General features: G+C 41.3%; 1 protein-coding gene across 2 annotated transcripts in view; it reads right to left on the bottom strand.

Annotated features, from left to right (window-relative positions):
• The window catches only part of PLCE1 (phospholipase C epsilon 1), a 292198-nt gene that overhangs the window by 30480 nt on the left and 241093 nt on the right, over positions 1–20625 (bottom strand). For both annotated transcript variants that reach the window (XM_059660836.1, XM_059660837.1), the window contains exons 14-20: positions 19647–19885; positions 17705–17766; positions 17455–17620; positions 13656–13763; positions 12306–12422; positions 10437–10595; positions 4973–5102 (exon numbers count right to left, since the gene is read on the bottom strand). In XM_059660836.1, the coding sequence (XP_059516819.1) occupies positions 4973–5102; positions 10437–10595; positions 12306–12422; positions 13656–13763; positions 17455–17620; positions 17705–17766; positions 19647–19885 (981 nt within the window). The remainder of the gene's footprint in view (positions 1–4972; positions 5103–10436; positions 10596–12305; positions 12423–13655; positions 13764–17454; positions 17621–17704; positions 17767–19646; positions 19886–20625) is intronic.

Below are 20625 nucleotides of genomic sequence, written 5' to 3'. Positions count from 1 at the left end.
GTGCAAAGATGACAGAAGATGCCCTGTCAAGAAGCTCTCGACACACGGGTTGGGGAAGGATTTAGTGGTTGAAGCACTTCCAGATGGTGAGTGGTTTAATCACTCTCACTTTGAAATGAAGCTATTAGCCTCTTTCACCTCTAGAAATGTCAAAACCAGAAGAAAAAAGACACTGTCACTTGCAATGCAGTTTTCACAATTATACTTAATTAAAAAGTAAAGTTTTCATACTTGTCTATCAATTGATTAAGTGAGAATCTTAGGGATAGGAATTGAAATATATCTAAAAATATGCAAAGTATGAGAGATACTTCTACACTTTGGTCTTATGTTGAATTTCTATTCAAAATGTCTTTAAAAGTGTTAGAGGTACATCACGATTATGTTCTTTTAAAATGAAAAACAAGAAAGCACATTTCTCACCTCGGATTTACTATCTCATCAGACCACAAATGCTTAGACCAAAGTATTGTTATACCAAATCAGGGCTATGCAGGCTGTCACGAGGTAAGTGAGATCAATCATTTTACTACATTTTTATTCACGTAAGTGTCACAACGTCATACTAATCAGGCCTAAGAAACTGGAAACAGATGCTGACATTCATGCAGTTAAAATGGCCAGTTCGAGTGGCTTTACCTTCCTGACAGTTAGGAGCAGGAGAAGCAGTAAGGACATCTGCTACAGAAAAACAGAATCAGAAAGGAGATAAAAGTAAGAGAAATTAAGACAAAAAGCCAGATAAATTAAACTCAGGTATGAAGCAGAGCATAAATAACTACAGCTTAGGTGATAAGATAAATGAAATAAGAACTCTTCCATCGATGTACTACTTTGACTACTAAGGGATGCAAAGGCTAGCAATAAAAGAAGCACAAACATTGTTAATGTGTAACATGCTGCCACACCCACATTTTGCATTAATACTCCCAATAATACATTATGTCCACTGGATATAAGTTGATTCATTTTTTTAGGACCATGTAGTCCTTGTGATAGAATATTTCTATATTAAGTTGCCAGTTCAAATCTATACTCTAGGGCATGTTCAAAGCTAGTCAGGATAAACAGCAAGGTTGGAAAAAATTAATTGATATTTATTGAAATTTAATTAAACAGTCGCTTAGAACTTACTGGCTAAAAGGCAGAGAGGTGGTTCCTGAAACACATGAGCCCCATGTACAACACCCTTTAGATTTTCTGGAAGCAATTTTGGAATTGCCACATTTTTACAGCAAAGGAGGCTTCAGACTAATTCATTTTATAGATGTGGAAACAGAGGCCTGGGGCTGTCACAGAGGTAAACTGCGCCCCCAGATTCTCGAGACGGATTCTCAACCCGGCTGCTTGCGAGGGCCTCAGAAGGCCTGTGAACACTCTTGCAAATTTATGCAGAAATTTGAGGGCACGCTCATTTCTGAGGGGACTGGGCACAGCTTCCAAGGGATCCATCATTACAAGAAGCTGATGAAGCTGGGACTGGTCCTGCCCACAGCAGGCAGGCTTCTCTGTCCTCAGCTCAGCTGGAGAAAGTGACGATGGTGGAGGGAAGCAGAGAGGAGTAAGGAAACACGCCACCACCACCAAAAGCGCAAGACTGACAGGACCCGTACCAGGAGCATCAAGAAGCCTGCACAGGCCAGACTTCAACACGTCATAACTACGAGGCCCGTTTGGGAATCAGCCCGTCAGAGCAACCTTTCAGTGAAATGGGAAATAACCCCGTGGCGGCAGAGGGTTTGATGGTTGTAGGTCCTAACTGTTAGTGCTGGAAGAAGGGAGAATGTCAGCCAACATGTAACAGAGCCTTCCATTACACACCCGAGGGGCCTAAGGCCACAGTGTGAAAGGACAATGCCCAAGTCTCACAGTCCATGGGGCAGACCTGGTGGGCCCCCCCTCCATGTATACCCCACCCAGCACATGCTGGTTTTAGAAAAGCACTCTACTACTATAGATATTCAGTGGAGTAGGGTTTAAATTTTACTCTCCTGAAAATATAGGCATACCTCATTTTATTGTGCTTTACTGATATTGCAGTTCTTTACAAGCTCTTCCACCAGCAAAAATATTATGACTATTGCGGTGGTCTGGAATCCAACCTGCAATATCTCTGAGGTATGCCTGTAAATCAGAAAGATCTTTCCCCAACCTGTTCATTTTTAATTTGCATATCAAAACACCAATAATAATAATAATAATGAAAAGCCAGCTCCTTTCTTTTTTAAAAAAATATATTTTTTATTGATTTCAGAGAGGAAGGGAGAGGGAGAAAGAGATAGAAACATCAATGATAAGAGGGAATCATTGATAGGCTGCCTCCTGCATGCCCCCTACTGGGGTTTGAGCCCACAACCTGGGCATGTGCCCTTGACTGGAATCGAACCTGGGACCCTTCAGGCTGACGCTCTACCCACTGAGCCAAACCAATTAGGGCGCCAGCTCCTTTCTTGTTATTAAAAGTACAGAAAAAAACACACAGGATGACTTATGATAGAGAATGGATGTATCTTCCAATGCACTAACTTCTTACAGAAGGAAATTACTTCTGGATTGGTTGATATCTTAAATATCAACCAAAAAAGTTGGTTTTCATTTCTTATCTGAATAAATTTGTTTTTCTATGGGACAACATCACCATGACTGTTGTAGGGACCCACGGGGAAGAATAAGTCAATACAGAAATATTCATATTCCCACAACTTTTCAAGAATAAAATATAAAAATTATATTTTTCTCCCTCTTTTAACCTCCCCATTAGAGAATATGACCCTCATATAATCTGATGGGATTTCAAATAAATAAATTGGTTTTTAGTTGATGGTATGAAGCAATCAACTAAAGATAAATATTAAATGGATACAAAAATTCCGTTTCTGAATGTCTATCTGAAGGAAACAAAAACAATTCAAAAGGTATCTGCATCCTGGCCAGTGTGGCTCAGCTGGTTCAGCATCGTCCTCTGCACCAGGAGGTTGCTGGTTCACTTCAGTTCAGGGCACAAGCTAGGTTTCAGGCTTGATCCCCAAGTAGGGAGTGTGCAGGAGGCAGCTGATCCATGTTTCTCTCTCATTGATGTTTCTATCTCCCTCTCCCTAAAATTAATAAAAACATACTTTTAAAAAAGATATATGCATCCCTGTGTTCATTGCTGCATCATTCATAATAGCCAAGATATGGAAGCAACCTAAGTGTCCATCGATAGATGAATGGATAAAAAGGATGTGGTACATATATACAATGAAATATTACTCAGTCATAAAAAAGATGAAATCTTGCCATTGGTGACAACATGGATAGACCTAGACCAGTGATGGCGAACCTTTTGAGCTTGGCATGTCAGCATTTTGAAAAACCCTAACTTAACCCTGGTGCCGTGTCACATATAGAAATTTTTTGATATTTGCAACCATAGTAAAACAAAGACTTATATTTTTGATATTTATTTTATATATTTAAATGCCATTTAACAAAGAAAAATCAACCAAAAAAATGAGTTCGCGTGTGTCATAGGTTTGCCATCACTGAAGAGAGTATTATGTTGAGTGAAATAAGTGAGAAAGAGAAAGACAAATACCGTATGATTTCACTTATATGTGAAATCTAAAAAAATAAACAAATAAAACAAACAAACAAAACAAAACAGAAACAGACTCAAATACAGAGAACAAACTGATGGTTGCCAGAAGGTAGGGACATGGGAGATGAGTGAAAAGGGGAAAGAAGAGGCACAAACCTCCAGGTATAAAAAAAAAGTCAAGGGGATGCAATGTACAGTACAGAAAACATATTATCATAGTAACTCTGTATGGTGAGTTACTAGATTTATTGTAGCAAGGACATAAGGACATAAATGTTGAGTCACTATGCTGCTCACCAGAAATTAATATAATATTGTATGTCAACTATACTTAAAGTTAAAAAATGGACAGACTAGAATTGTATTTGGAGGGGGGTGTGCACAAAAAGACTGGGTTGTAACTACTGGCCATGGTGGAGGTTCAAGGAGCCAAACATGACTAGGAGACAGTTCTGCTGTGTGAGAAGCAGATACCTGGAGGGCAGTTTGGCTGTCTTAATGCCAGTGGTGAGTGGTCCCTGGTCGGTGCAGAGATGCACATTAGCAAAACAATGATCTTACAGCGAAGTAATGCATTCCACATGTACAATATTCACATAAATAAGAATGCTGGCATATTTTCCTTACGACACTGCTGTCTTACAGAATTTGCCAAGTAAAACAGTCTATCATCAGCCATGAGACCTGAGAGGACGTTTTGTAATCTGTAACAAATGACACTAATTTAGTGCAAACAAAACACACCCAAACTTAATTCTCATGTGAAAAGAATCCTTCACCTGTAACCATTTCTAGATAACATTGTTCGGGTGACTTTTTTGTATTGCGCCATTAGCTTGCCCATGTTTTGTCCCTTTGGTGGGGCTGGGAGAAAATGTGTCGTTGGTTTAGTAATGTGGGAAGGAGGCTGGTGGGGTAAGGAAATGACGCCTCTTTCTTTTTCAGGCTCCTAGAAATCAGGAGTGAAAGCTGTGAGAGGGAGAGCGGAGAGTACAGGAACAGCATGCTGCCCCCTGCAGGGGACGCAGGAGACAGCAACGATTCCGCCACAGTCTACAATTCCTGCGGAGAGCATCAATCAAGTCAGAAACTGCAGAGAAACCCCATTCTCAGCTTTTCCTCTAGAAACCCACGTAGGAATGACTCCTGTGTTGCTTCCCACACCTTCCTCTTCTTTCCTTGAGTGGTGGCTGTAGTGGCTAACTTGGTCCTTCTCGCTAAGTGAAAGGATTCAGAGACTCTTGGACAATATATGACAACAATTTGTATTGCTGGTCTCTGGAGTGTTGGGCTTATTTTTTGGGGGGTGGGGGGGGAAGACACCACTCCCCCCTCCCCCAACAGAAAATCAAGGCACTTCCCTGCACACAACATAGGGTCTGTTTCTCTTACCATCAGAGAGAGATTCATAGTCATAATCATACTCGTCTTCTTCATCTTCCTCCTCCTCATTATTAGTAGGTGGGGGGTTGACATTCCCACCATTGTAAGCCTGAGCTTGCATGGATGCTAACTGATGAGCCTGTAAGATATCAACAATTAAAGACTGCAGATGCTAAGCTACTGAACGTTCATTTACAGCTTTCAAAATGACCATCTCATGCTAAAAGTGGTTTATCCTATTTTGATTCATTTGGGAAAGGAAAAAAAATCTAAATTCACTTGAAGTACAAGGTTAATCATTGGGTGAATGTTAACTTTTCTGCAAGAGGGATCCTGGCGCTTTCTTCAAGAAAAATCCTAAGGAATCGTGGTTCCCTGAGGCAAACCCTCCTGGAGAAACTTTGGTGCCTCAGACCCAAATGCTGAAGTGGACCAGCCCATCAATTCTGGAAAAGTAAATCTTTGCTAAGAAACCATTTTTCTTTTTCCTTCTTAAAATAATATTTAAAGGCCTTTGACCTTGAGAAAAATGTTAGAATCCCTATGGATGAAGAGACCAACAGATTAATTTCATCAGATTAATAGGCTTAGAAACTTCCAAAAACTTGGTATCGCTGCTAGGAAGGTCATAAGCCTTAAATTCAACTAGAACCACTGTGTGGGGTTATGACAGGGCACAAGAATACAGGTCTGGGCACCTATCATAAGGAAATAATCCAAAATATAGGATTATTTATGTGTATATAATATTTATACATGTAAATGTATATGTGTATCTATAAAAACACACATACAGTGGTGGACAAAAGTAGGTTTTTAGTTGCATTGTGACATTATTTAATAAAGCTAGTGTAATAATCATAAGCATGTCCTTTTCCATATGAACAATTGTAAACCTACTTTTGCCCACCCTGTACATTTCTATATCCTTGGTTCAGCATCTATGTATCTCTTGTAATGATATAAAATGACATGCATGAAAGGCTAACTCTTAAATGGAAATACAGCAGGATTCTTGGCCTGTTTTTGTGGCACAGGCCCCTCGGGCAGTGTGGTGAGGTAGGACCCCTTCTCAGAATGACGTTATAAATGTATAAAAATCAATATATAAGATTATACAGGAAAAAAAAAGAATGGTGAACACAGTTATCAAACGTTGAAAAAACAAATCTTTGCAATAGGAATATGGGTTTCTTTATTAACACAGTAAAAGCATGAATATAGGTAGGCCAAGTAACGTTTTTGAAATAGTGACGAGCATACGTAATTCTTGGAGACATTTGTAACAACTGTGATATAATATGAGAAATCTACAGTTTCTGTTGGTGACAAAGACATAGGTACTGCCAATGTCACTGTGGTTTGTTCTCTACATTTATAATCGGAAGAAATGCTAAATTTCAGCCAACAGTTAGTGAAAATGAAGATGTAGTTGTTTTTTTTTCATCTAAATTCCGTGACCCCCTGAATTCTATTTCTGGATATTACCAAGGTTAAGAATCCCTGTAATACAGGTTGTTTTGGGCCTTGGAATTATGTATATTTTAAAATAATTTATATTCCCCGAAGTTCTTGAATTGTGGTTATACGACCTTTATAATAAATAATATACGTAAGCAAGATACAGATTAGGCTATGTCTATAGCTGTATCCACCTGGATAACTGAACACTGTCTAAGCTGGAACTTCTCAAAGTGAGTTTTGTGTAACACTCTTAGTTATGTAAAAACTGACAATTAGCCCTAGCCAGTTTGGCTCAGTGGATAGAGCCTCTGCCTGCAGACTGAAGGGTCCCAGGTTCGATTCTGGCCAAAGGCATGTGCCCGGGTTGCGGGCTTGATTCCCAGTAGGGGGCGTGCAGGAGGCAGCCATTCAATGATTCTCATCATTGATGTTTCTCTCTCTCTCCCCCTCTCCCTTCCTCTCTGAAATCAATAAAAATATATTTAAAAATGGACAATTACAGTAACCACAAAACACAATGGAAGTTTGGAAACAGCCACTTAAACAAACTGAAACACATTCCTACTACGGAGCTTCACATGGCCTTTACTTAATATGCTAAAGGGCACGACTTGTCAAAGATTTCCAGTACAGCCTTTCCCATGCTTTTTAATCGGGGAATTTTAAATCTTTTTTCAGAGAGTCTCATAGGATTAGCAGTCTTCAAAGCTTCAGGGAATCTTCTCTAGACACAAGTGAGCCACAAAAGCATGTCTATTAGTCATGGATAAGAGAAGGGCCTCCACATAGCAAGCATTCAAGGGAGAGCCAAATGCTGGGAATGATGCTGCAAAGAGCCCAGTTGGCTCATTGGCAGAAAAATGTGCGAGCTGTATGCTAGGAGTGGTGCCACGCAAATTCCCACTGCCTAGTAAACGTTGGAAAGTGAGTGGTAAGGTCCCTAGATGCTCAGATATTTCCCCCAGCACAAGAAGTATGGGAGAGGTGCCCAAGTGGACAGTCAAGAGCGGACACCACTATTCTTTGCAATACGCTACTTATTCTGAGACAGGAAAACAGGCCCCCTAGCCCTTGAATAAAAGCAGTTCAGGCCCTGGTCAGTTTTTCTCAGTGGTTAGAACACTGTCCCACTGACCGCAGGGTCATGGGTTTGATTTTGGTCAAGGGCATGTATCAGTTTGATCCTCACTTCGGGTCGGGGCACATGCAATCAATCAATGTGTCTCTCTCACATTGAGGTTCCCCTCCTCCTTCCTTCCCTCTCTCCTCCCCCCCTTTCACTCTCTAAAAAAATCAATGGAAAAAATATCCTTGGATGAGGATTTTTAAAAAAGCAATTTAAATATAGGTTAGGGGGTTAGAGTGAAGGGTCAGACGAGGAGATGGGTCTTGGCAGAAACCATGTCTTACTCTGCTCTGTTTCCCCAGAGCCTGGGAGTTCAGGAGACAAGGTCAGAATACAGGAAGTCTGGTGGGGTGCAGTCAGGAGGGTTCAATAAGAGCCTCAGCAAGAGCTTGAGGCAGATGGAGGGCTTCAGAAACCCCACTCTGAGTTAGCCCATCCTCACTGCGGGTAAGTTCTTGTATAGAAATGACCCAGGCCTTCCGAGTTAGGGGCTGGGACTGCGCACACTGGAGCTTAAAGCATCCATTCACCCAGCCTGGTGTGAACGCAGGTCACCAGGTCCATAGCCTGCCGGGCACCTGCAAGTCTTCGCAGACATGACTGTCAACATTCCCTGGGATATCAGGGTGGGATGGTCTTAAAAAACTGGAAATGGGATTACACTGTCCCATTTTTCCAAAAGTTGTGGAAATTATATGGTAGGAAGTGCCAAGTTACCTGACAATAGTTGGCTGTGAGAACACAGGAAATAAAGAGGTGGTTAGGAAGAGTTAGCGTGGTTTTACTAACAAATCTCCCACACAGTAACCGCTTAGGCTTTTTGGATAAGGTCTCACTTTGTGGGAAATAACAGATAAGCAATATTTCCAAACTTCCAGGATGATATAATTACAACAGATTACCAGGCCTGACTTGAAAATTCAGACTTCATTGGGCAGATTAGGGACCTAAGAATCTATGTTTTTAAATCTGTTCCAGTGATTCTCATCAATATATTCTGACTCCTGTGTTGTGTTTGAGAAGGTCTTTTCTGAGGACCTAGGTCTGAATCCTAGCTCTGCCACGAGGAGCTGGGTGGCACTGAGACAGTCCCATCAAGGGCTAGGCAGGCCTCACTTTTCTCTTCTATAGATAAAGGAGTTGAAAGTGACTCTGGAGAAATGTGGGCTGCAAGAAAGGGGAGCACCAGCTGGGAGCGCTAAGCACTAACCTCCAGGAGGTTCTGTGAGAAGGGCCACAGGCTCTCTATTCGGCTGTCTGGCCCAAGGACAACCTGGGATGAGGGCACAGTTTGAAAAACTGACATTGACGACAGGTGTCAAAATTTACAATTGTAAATGCAATAATTGCATGCTGCAATAACATACCAAAGTCAAGAAGAGTGAATTTAACCAAGATAAATATGAGGCTCCTGCACACGAAAGGTTAAAATTAACTGCAAACCTGGAAAAATGGGGAGATGAGACATAAGAACAGTCCCTGTGAAAAGAACTGAATTCTTTTTTGTTTTCCACAAAGTCAACATGAGCCTGGTGTGCATGAGAGAATTTTAAAAGTAAGTGCAGTTCTAGGCTGCATTAACTGAGGCATGATGCTCACATGAAGAGAGGTGATGGCTTCCCTGTCCTCATGCTGCCAGACCCTAGTTGGAGAAGTTCTGGAAATCACGTTTTTAAGACTGGCAAATTCAAAAATGTCTACAAATTTAAGACTATCCAAAATGTTCTTTTTTAAAAAAAAAATACATTTTATTGATTTTTTTACGGAGAGGAAGGGAGAGGGATAGAGAGTTAGAAACATTGATGAGAGAGAAACATTGATCAGCTGCCTTCTACACACCCCCTACTGGGGATGTGCTCGCAACCAAGGTACATGCCCTTGACTGGAATCGAACCTGGGACCCTTCAGTCCACAGGCTGACGCTCTATCCATTGAGCCAAACCGGTCAGGGCAATCCAAAATATTCTTAATGAAAAGTGAAGGCTCTTAGCAGCCATATCCTGTGGGGAACAGTTGACACAAGAATGTTTAGCTTGGAGAAGAGAAACACTGGTGGGGAGACACATGCTCGCTTTCTAGATATGCAATTAGCCTGTGCAGCTGCAGAGGGAAGAAGTACTGCCAAAGAGTAGGAGGAACAGGAAGGAGGATTTGGGCTCCGCATAAAGAAGACTTCTGTACAACACAATCTATTCATTAGTGGGATGGAGGCTGCATAAGTGACTGCAAATGACTGTGTGCAGGACGGGAAAGGCAAAAGCTCCAAGGACACTCAGACACATCTCGAAGCCAGTAGAGATATGCACAGGGCAGCGTGTCTGCTTGGCAGGGAGAAGTGGGCAGTAGTTGCTGGGTAAAGAAAGTAGCACAGAGGAACAGTGTTGCAGAGGAAAAGGCCCCCAATGCTGGTTGGTTGTGAGTTAGTGACGCAGCCCTGGAGTAGGGCCAGGCAAAAGAGAACACGGGCTAATATTGTACAGTTGACCCTTGAACAACACAGGTGTGAGGACACTGAACCCAAGTATAACTTTCGACTTCCCCAAAACTTAACCACTAATTGCCTACTGTTAACAGGAAGCTTTACTGATACCATTAATAGCCGATTGCCCATAACCCATAACCTTTCTTTTTTTTAAAAAATATATATATTTTATTGATTTTTTACAGAGAGGCAGGGAGAGGGATAGAGTTAGAAACATCGATGAGAGAGAAACATCGATCAGCTGCCTCCTGCACACTCCCCACTGGGGATGTGCCCGCAACCAAGGTACATGCCCTTGACCGGAATCGAACCTGGGACCCTTGAGTCCGCAGGCTGACGCTCTATCCACTGAGCCAAACTGGTTAGGGCAACCCATAACCTTTTTAACAAGAGAACAGTACCTTTTGCTTTAAGATATCCACCGGCGTCTGGTGGGCTTTTAGCTTCTTATTTTTGAGAAGCACCTTCCTTCTAAGTTGGTCAGGGGAAGGAAGCATTGGATCATCTGAGAAATCACTTTCAAATAAGAACTTAGCCACCAGTTTTTCTCCAAATACAGTCTAGAAAGAAAAACACATAATCAATGCCTTTTATCTATACTTGAATTGTTTCAGCCCCGTTGAACTGTTTCTAAAATCCTAGAAAGAGGAAGTAGCAAAGAAGCTGTGTCCCCATCTCCCCAGTAGTTTCCTACTGGGAGGAAGGGAGGTGGTGAGAAGGCGAGGGGGAGGGGCCAGGCCATTTCCTCCCCAGGCGAGCTCTGACTCTTCAGGAGAATGCTCTGGGGTCTGCTGTAGTAAAGAAGAAAACAGAGATTCAGTTAGAGGCTGTGGTTTGTAGAGTGTGGCCTGCTCCAGATGTGGGTAAGATATCAAAGAATAGAAACCTTGAAGTAGGTAGGGAGTAGGGACAAAGATGAAAGATAATAGGGAGAATTCACCATTTGGTACAAAGAGCCACAGACAACATTCTCACAAAGATTCTGAGCACTGGCTCCAAAGTGGAGTGTGTGTGCTTCAAGGAGGTGGGAGAGGATCAGGCACAGGATGATCCACTGGGGTAAGGGTAGGAAATATGGCAAATGCTATTTCTAGTTATTTTTAATTAGAAAAAAACAAAAATGGAAGCTCATTAATGTTTAATGTACAAACTGAAATGATGGCTCGTTCCCTTAGTCTGTAAGTCAGACTCGGTCTGATGTCAGGAGCTGCTCATGGAGGTCCTGGAGGGACAAGGAGGAGCCTCCTGATGCAGGAGATTCAAAATTTCAGAAATAATGAGGCATATCTGTAATAATGGTATCTCTCCTGCCAGATAAGTATCACGTAATGAAGCATATTGAGTCACATGAAAACTTTAGACAATAAGTAAATAGCAAATTCACTTTAAAATTTTTTTATGAGAGCAAAGTTTTTTCTAACCATTAATAAGTAATAGTATTTAAAATTCATTTATTACTTTATCCTTTCTGTTATTCCTTTTTATATTCTACCTTTTGCATGTTTTAATATATAAAATAAGTTAATAAATAGGATATGTATATGATTTAGAAATAAGTCAATAAGTACATCAAAGGAATACATGTCTTAGTGTTTTACTGGTAGGAGTATATAATCAAAAAAGTTTAGAGACCATTCTTCTAAATGATGGCAAAGGAAAGACATATGAAAGGCTAGTTTTGTTGGCATTAGCGTTTGAGGACATTTCCTGCTCGCTATGTCCCTCCCTCCCACTGAAAGCCATGTTTCCACAAAAGCCTCTACCAGTGGAGGGTAGGGGACAGTATAATAGCATATTTGCCCCTAAATCTGCTTTATAGTTTCCTTGTATAAGGAAGGGCGGAGTGTTACCATAGCAACTGCTGTGGCCACACCGAGCTCCTTGCCAACTTGGACCCTGTATCTGTGGGGTGGGCCTCAGGAAGATTTGGCTGATTTGCCCTAAGATATTGTCAGCTTTTCCACAAACAACGACAGGGAACATCTTGGCACCCCTGATTTGTGGTTCCAGAAGCATTGGAGGGTTGGCCTCTCCAAAGAACCACAGAACAAAACAATGCTTCTATTATTCCAGCTGAAAAGATGAACCTTCCAGGAGAAAGACCAAGCCTCCAGGGCACCCTGATTTCTCAGGTCTGAGGGACCCTAATTGTGCTTCACAGCTGGAATCCAGCTGTGGTGTGGTCCACAGTGGCTTGTATAAAACTTGCCTTGTTAGCAATGGCAAGACAAGGGCCAAGATACCATCCTGCCTCTTAGCTAAAAGTGTACCTTGAAAATGTCTGCCATTTTTCGTTGCTGAGGCAATGAACAGTGGTTTTCAATTGATATGATGATTGGCAGGTCAGAGTTGATGAAGGCACTGCGATCAATGGCTTCGATCACGTCCTACGAGAGATACAACAGCTCATTAGGGTCTGTCTTATGAGACATCTCATTAGGTATTTGTCCAAGGTGTCAGAAGGCAAGGCACTTACAGCCTCAGAAAGCATCTAAATTATTATTTTCAGAAGGCTCTGGCCAAAGTGGTTTTTATATTTTCAAATTAAGTAAGAAGATAAGGCTATTTTCTATAAAGACATTAAACTGATCATATTGAGTTTTGTTCACATGCTATAAGAAACAGTATGCTGAATTTAACAAATCATTAATATATTTATATTGTGTAATGTAGGTAAAATACATTATTTTAGTTATAGCATCAAAAATTGTAAGCATAAGATACTTTCCTGCTCTCAAGGAGTTTATAATTTACTTGGCGCAATGAGACATAAACCGCATATATTTATGTGTATATGTAAACACAATTATCAACTTCCAATCCCCTCAATGTAAAGTACAAGGGTTTTAAGAAGGCTGAATAGGGAAATGAGTTAAAGAGAAAATGCATTTTAGCCATTATCTCCACAGATGAGAGAAATAATAATCTTTTCCAGACAAGCCACAGTTCAGAGAAAAATGATGTTGCACAGCCAAAGACACTCTGAATGAGGATAGTAATCACACAATGAAATAATAAACTACTTAGAATTTGAAATAGTAATCCAATGAGACTAATCTTCCTGGGCGACCAACTCCCCAAGTGGAACCAATTCTCATTTCTTTATAATGCTAATTATTGAATCATCTCTTAACACATGTTGTTGGCCTCTGTTAACAGGACAAATGACCTTTAATTCCTACAGCAAAGGAACAGCCCTTGAACTTTATATATCATCACATAATGTAAAAATTACAACAATACAGGGGTAAGCAAAAGTAGGTTTATAGTTTGTTTGGAAAGAAGACAAATAATACAAATAAATACTACAAGAATAAACTGTGTGTCATGTACTCACAACTGTAAACCTACTTTTGTCAACCCCTATATTATTATGTGAAAGCTAACTTAAGGTAATGGTAACTACACTTTGGTTGAATGAGAATCTAATAAGAGTTTTATGTCAATCCCCAGAAAATGAACATGCGTGCAGCCTACATAACACTGTAAATGCTGTGGAGTCTTCAGAGCAAGGATCAGAACCCTCGACCTAAGGTACAATGTGTTAGTCACTGATTTAAGTGGCAAATGAAGATAATGGCTCTTTGAGATTTGATTTAAAGAAAGCTATGAAGCATCACCTTGAAGGGGATCTTGGTTGTCAGTGTATGTCCATGGTAAATGATGGGCATCCCATCATCTCCGTCCCAGCAGTCCAACTCTACGCTCCTACAGCCTTGCAGGAGGACCTGTGTGATCAATGAAAAAATCCACCCCAGATAAGTGAATGGAGAGAAAGCCTCAAATTAAGCCCTGCACATGATTCTATATATCAGTGTTCACATTTAGGGCTAAAGCAGAAGGGCATGCGAACTAAAATAAACATTGCATCTTGGCCAAGGGCCACAACTCATCAGGGGTGGGGAAGGCAGAGGACAGATTAAGGTGGAAAGAGTGCTTACCAGAGCTGAATACCATCGGAAAGTAAATTTGATAGCAAAAACATGTGACCATTTTCCCAGCAACTTTAGTCTCTCAAGGGAGCTGTATATACATGGCACATGCTGAACTGAGAGAGCCAGGCTGGGCTCTGTCTAGGCAGATGTCAGCGGAGGCGATGCCACAGCCCAGAGGAGATGAGGCCACTGATTCCTTAATTAACTTAAAAAATATGTTTTTATTGATTTCATAGAGAAAGGAAGAGGGAGAGAAATAGAAACATCGCCAAAACCGGTTTGGCTCAGTGGATAGAGCGTCGGCCTGCGGACTGAAAGGTCCCAGGTTCGATTCCGGTCAAGGGCATGTACCTGGGTTGCGGGCACATCCCCAGTAGGAGATGTGCAGGAGGCAGCTGATCGATGCTTCTCTCTCATCGATGTTTCTAACTATCTCTCTCCCTTCCTCTCTGTAAAAAATCAATAAAATATATTTTTAAAAAAAGAAATAGAAACATCAATGATCAGAGAGAATCATTGATTGGTTGCCTCCTGCACACCCCCTACTGGGGATTGAGCCTGCAACCCTATATGCCCTGACCAGGAATCAAACCATGACCTTCTGGTTCATAGGTCGATGCTCACCCACTGAGCTACACCAGCCAGGCCTTAATTAACTTTTATTAAATGAAACCAATAAGGATAAAATCTTCATTTAGATACAAATTCTGCCACTGGCTAATTAATGCATTTGCTATGAACATGTAGCATGTAAGAAAGTATAAGCAAGGAGTTATCAAGGACTGTTATCTAATCCTACAGCAGAGATGGAAAATAAGCCATAGTCGACTCTCCCATATCTTTAGCAGACATTAGTAATCAATCACAGCACAGCTGCTCTCTCTCTCTCTCTCTCTCTCTCTCTATATATATATATATATATAATTGATTTCAGAGAGGAAGGGAGGAGAGAGAGATAGAAACAACAATGATGAGAATCACTGATTAGCTGCCTCCTGCATGCCCGCTACTGGGGATCAAGCCCGCAACGCAGGCATGTGCCTTGACTGGGAATCGAACCATGACATCCTGGTTCATAAGTCGACACTCTATCACTGAGCCACACTGGTTGGACTACTCCCTAAGCTTTGATATGTTATCTCACAACCTTTTTGGCAAAGTGCTCCAGGAAACACTACCAATGAATCAGTTGACATGATACCTCTTTGCTATCCTGGACCTAGAGCTGGAAGCAGAGCTCCTGACATGTGTGTGTGGGTTGCAGCTCTGCATTGTTTGCTTGAAGCAACCTCTTCCTCCACAGAATCTATTAGCAGACTGTATTTTAGGACAGTCTTGAAAGGGTATTGAAAGGATAACCCATGCCAAGAGCATATCTGCAAATGGGCCAAGTCATGGATGTGAGAATCCACATAATTATTACCATGTGACAGCACTCCAAAATTGGGGGCTATTGGCCAGTAGAGTTGCTGCAACAAAACTGATAGTGGAATCCCTCTTATTTTAATATTTTGTATGAAATATTTTGTAGATCCTTCCCACTGCACATCATGCAGCACTCAATCTTCCAGGGTGACCCATCTTCCCAGGTGGAACCTATTCTGTGGCCTGAAATCCCACAGCTCTCAGCTTCTTCCTGCAGCTAGAGTTCCCAGAGGTGTGTTGCTCGGGGCTGAAAACTTGTGTAATACGTCAGCTGAAACATGAGGCTGCTCATCTCTGTGGTGCACCTGCCACACTGGGAAGAACGTTCACTGCCTCGCAGCAGTGGGGTGATTTTTCAGCATGAAAAGACTAGCGCTCTTTATCAAGGTCTGCAGGACCTTAAGCTGTCTGTATATGCTAGCAAAGGAAGACCAGAGCTGGCAATTCCAGGTGAAAACAGGGCTTTCTTTCAGTCCCCATCTGACCCATAGAATAACGCTAGGAAGTAATTAGAAGGGCTGAGGGAGGGAGTGGTGAGAAATAAAGTAAAGGGAGACTCATCCTAGGTTTAATCACCTCTGTGTGTCTATTTGAGGGGCTGTTGCGCCTAATTCAAAGGCTGCGACAACCTCACTTTGGGTGTAATGTTAAGGAGTTAAAGAAACATTTTGAAATCAAACAGGAAAATGCAGTAGGAAAAAAAGTTGGGACATTGGTCTTTGCTTATTTTCTTGGGAGAAATTCTCTCTCTCTCTCTCTTCATTCCCCCCACCCCCCCAAAAAAGCAATGGATTTCAAACTTTTTAACCTTGGAATTCTCTGTGCAAAGGCAGGGCCAATATGCACAACTCATCAAAGAGCAGGACTTCAGCTGCAGTGGGGTGAGCATGGGACCCCTCTGCTCTACTGCTTGTCAGCAGCTGAGGCCCCTTCACAGCACTTCTATTTCGAAAATCATTATTTTAAGGACATGTCTTCATTTCATAATAAAAGCCGCTTAGCTTTTAGAGTTTAGAGCACATATTTCATACTAGATAAACTTTGGGACAGAAGTTTGACCCATGCTTTGAGGAATATCTGAGCTAATCTGGAGAACAAAGGAACCTCGGGTCTGCTGGGTTTGTGTAAACAATACAATGGCAATGTTTACACTTGGACTCCAGCCTCTCCCCCATAAGCTCAATCACACATTTACATGGTGTCCCCCAAAATGTATAAACACTTAACAGCTGATAGCTCAATTGATGCTTCTTTTGTTCAGATTTAATCCACTGGAATGAATAATTATTCAAAGTATGCATACAATTTTGGGGGGCATCCTGTACTCCTTGGAACTAACCTAGCTTCTTCTTCCTGATTGATTACCTCTTCTTGCAGGAGCTCACAAGACAGGCAGCAGACATGAGGGAATTGCAGGAAATATAACAGGGAGGCAACTGACATGCAGATTATTGAGAGTTGGATGTTTAGGTCAAAAGGATGTGCTTTTTTCTAGTCTAGAGAACCTACTGAATTGCCCAGAATATGCCCATGAATTAAGTATATAGGAACAGTGCCTACAGTCTGGGCAGATCACTCCCCCTTAAGTTGGTTACCATAGGGATGGACTGATTGTCTAACAAATTGCAAAGCATAACAACTAATACTTTGGGAATAACTTCAGAAAGAGTTGCATTTTCTACTCTGCTTTCCCACTACAATATATTGATTTATTTAGCATTTAGGGAAACAATTAGATAACTTTCCCATGGGAAAATCTAATTTTAGTAGGAGTAGGTCAGGCTAAGTAGGATCTAAAAGCTATGAGTCTCAAATATTTTTTTTCTCTCTCATTGCCCAGAATAAAGGTTAAGTATAGATAGCGAGGAAAAACAAAACAAAAAGAAGTAAAGAAAACAACTGTACGTATAGGCTGTTTTCCCACACGTCATGTTTCCTCACATTTCACAGGCAGTAGTTTCTGAGTTCTTCACAAGGGTCTGGGTCAGGTTTTTGTGACTTTGGGGGTTACATAAATAAGGTTTAATGACAAGCACATTCCAAGGGGATTTCTCAGTACCTGGCTATAGAGTTCTACTGAGGATTCTCCTTTGAGCTGATGGCCTGTGAGGTAGGTATTGTGTGAAGATTCAATGTAATAGTAGGAGAGGGGCAGCTGTAATTCTTTAATGTTCTCCTGTGATTCATCGTTTTTCGAAGCAAAGTTGTCTTTATCCATCAGAAACCTAGGAGGAAACAAATTTTCTTAGGATTGCATGGGAAAAAGATATACTCTTAAATGATAGGGCAAAAGATATTTTAAAAGTTACCTTGCAAATCCTTCAAATGACATTAGGCCCTGATGACACATACTAATGCTAGGCTCAAACTTCTGCAAGGAATACAGAAAGAGTGTTATTTAGGTAAAGGAACCTAAGGGGGAAAACACCACATCATTTTTTAAAACTGTTCTGTTTCCATCAGGAAACGTCTAAACCAAATATTTGAACTAATTTAGCTATGTAGTGGTAAGATGTAGATTTTTTAAAAAAAGAAAACATTTATTACAAGTGAGTTTATTATACGAAGCATATTTACTTAAGAGAAAAGAATAAGGTTGATTTATATGAAAACAAATGGTATCAGTTTATCCAGGTGAAAATGGGGATAAAAATAGCAGCTATCATAGAGCTGGTGAGAGGTAAATTAGATGCTTCTCATAGAGAACTTCGTACAGTGCTTGCACTCGATAATATTACAGTGAGCACTCAGCATTTGATAATCATCTGACATTTTAAGCATTTCCAGTGACCGAATCCAGTCGCTGGAGAGCTAATCCACTGATTCCCAATCAGTTGAAAAGGGAGATTGAAAACCTTGACGAATTCTGTTGCAGGAGACGCAGCCACCATGAATGGTCTCATCCCACTGTGTCCTACCACCCTGTCTTTGCAGCCGCCTGGTTACTGATGAAAGCTTCCTGCTAGGTCTCTGCTTCCACTCCTTCCCCAGCACATTTCATTCTCCAGTGGAGTCAGAGTGACCTCTTACAAACAGAAATCATGTCATGTTCATTACTTCGCCGCTCAAAAATTTCCAGCAGCTTCCCATTTGTCATGGACTAAAGCCAAACTCCTGACCGTGGCCTAAATGCCTAAGATGGCTGGGCCCCTGCCTACCTGCCTGAAATCGTGTCTACAGTGGTCCCTCTGGCTTATGTGGTTCCCATGACACAGCTTTTCTATTGTTTCTCATAAATGTCGAGCTCGCACCTGCTCTGGTCTTTGAACTTGAGGCTCCTGTCTAGAGTGTCCTTTCCTTAGACCTTCAATAGCTTACTTATGCAGGGCTCAGCCAAGTGTAACCTCCTCTGAGTGGCCTTGGCTTATTCCTCTCAGCCTTCTGCATCACTCCATCCCCTTACTCTGCTCAGTCTTTTCCAGAACCCAGTATTATTACTTGAAATTATATTATACAGGGTGGGGCAAAAATAGGCTTTTAGTTGTAGCTACATAAAGCAGAGTTTATTCCTGTATTATTATTTATTAATTATTGCATTATTCTCCAGATAAACAACTGTAAACCCACTTTTGCTCCACCCTGTACCTTTATTCATTTATTGTCTGCCTAACCCACTTGAATGTAAGCTGTGTGGAGGGCCAGATCTTGATCTTATGTATTACTATATTCCCAGGTCCTGGAACAGACCCAGGCCCATAGCAGCAATATAAAAAATATTTGCTAAATGACTAAAAAGGTTGAAAACCTAGACTACTAATTCTATTGCATGTGCTAGAAGAAGAAGAAGGAATGGTGTACTGATTCCTTTTAATAGTCACTGAGTAAGAGAAGGCTTAGGACCTGTGTGTTAAATTATATGTTAAATAAGAACACTTATGGCCCTGGCTGGTTTAGCTCAGTGGATAGAGCATCTATCTATGGACTGAAGGGTCCCAGGTTCGATTCCAGTCCAGGGCATGTACCTGGGTTGTGGGCTCGATCCCCAGTAGGGGGCATGCAGGAGGCAGCTGATTGATGATTCTCTCTCATCATTGATATTTCTATCTCTCTCTCCCTCTCCCTTCCTCTCTGAAATCAATAAAAATATATTTTAAAAAAAGAACACTTATGTATTTGGTATTTTAAAAAAAACAACCCAACCCCCTTCTATTTCTGCCCCAAATTTAAAGAGTCTTTGGAAAGAAGTATGGAAGAAAATAATTAGAAGAGTCAGAGGCTTTACACGAGTGTGCACACGAAACAGGTGCGTACCTGGATGATGCTGAGGATTTCATCGTAAGTGCAGTGTTCTCCCTGGCAGTTCACTAGGAAGTCATTGAGCTGAAGTATGCCGACCCCAAACACGCCCAGGGATGTGCTCTCGACCCCAGTGCCATTCGTCACGATGCTTGCAGCAGCAATGGCGTCAGAGATCTGCCTCTGGTTGTCTGACAGCTGCTGTTTACTCTTAATGAACAGCCCCAAATCTGAGACATTTCTGGTCAACAAATCTGAAACAGAATCACCCACAAAACATGGACAAACTAGCCAGCATCTTTCACAAAGTTCATTTGGCAGATACCTGTGCTATGGCATTATTAAGCTGGAGAAATGCGTCACCATTCTGTTTAAACAAGCCAGCAAACTCACTACATACTCCTGGCTTCACAGAGTAGAGGGATGAAAAAGGAATCAATGAATAAGTAAAAGAAACTAAGAGAGAGCTAGATCGATGACCTCGAAAGCCCATGAGCTTCGGTATTTGAGGGGAACTAAATGTACATCAATTGGGGATTTTAGGCTGAATTTGAACTTTAGATTTTAGAATAACTATTATATTTTTATATTTTCAGAGACTGAAGATGAACCTTTAAGATTACAGTTTTTCTGTACTTTAAAGATGTAACTATTCTCTGTGGAATCTCAGAGGGAAGGCAGGGGAGGGTGGGTGGGATGGGAAGAAATTAACCAAAGAACTTGTAGGCATAACCCATGGGCACAGGAAATAGTATGGTGAAAGCTAGGGGTGGGGGCGAGGGGTGGGCTAGAGGGGCCAAAGGGGGGAAAAATGAGACATAAGTAATACTTTCAACAATAAAGATTAACAAAAGTAAAAGTGTAACTATAAACATTTGTGTGCAGGTTTCTGTGTGAACAAACATAGGTTTTCAGTTCATTTGTATAAATACCAAGAAATGCAATTGCTGGATGGTATGGTAAGAGTATGTTTAGTTTTGTAAGAAGCTGCTCA

The sequence above is a fragment of the Myotis daubentonii genome, chromosome 13, assembly GCF_963259705.1.
Source record: "Myotis daubentonii chromosome 13, mMyoDau2.1, whole genome shotgun sequence".
In the NCBI taxonomy this organism is placed as follows: Eukaryota; Metazoa; Chordata; class Mammalia; order Chiroptera; family Vespertilionidae; genus Myotis; species Myotis daubentonii.
The sequence above is the reverse complement of the archived record's forward strand: the minus strand, read 5'-3'. Positions and strand labels throughout refer to the sequence as shown.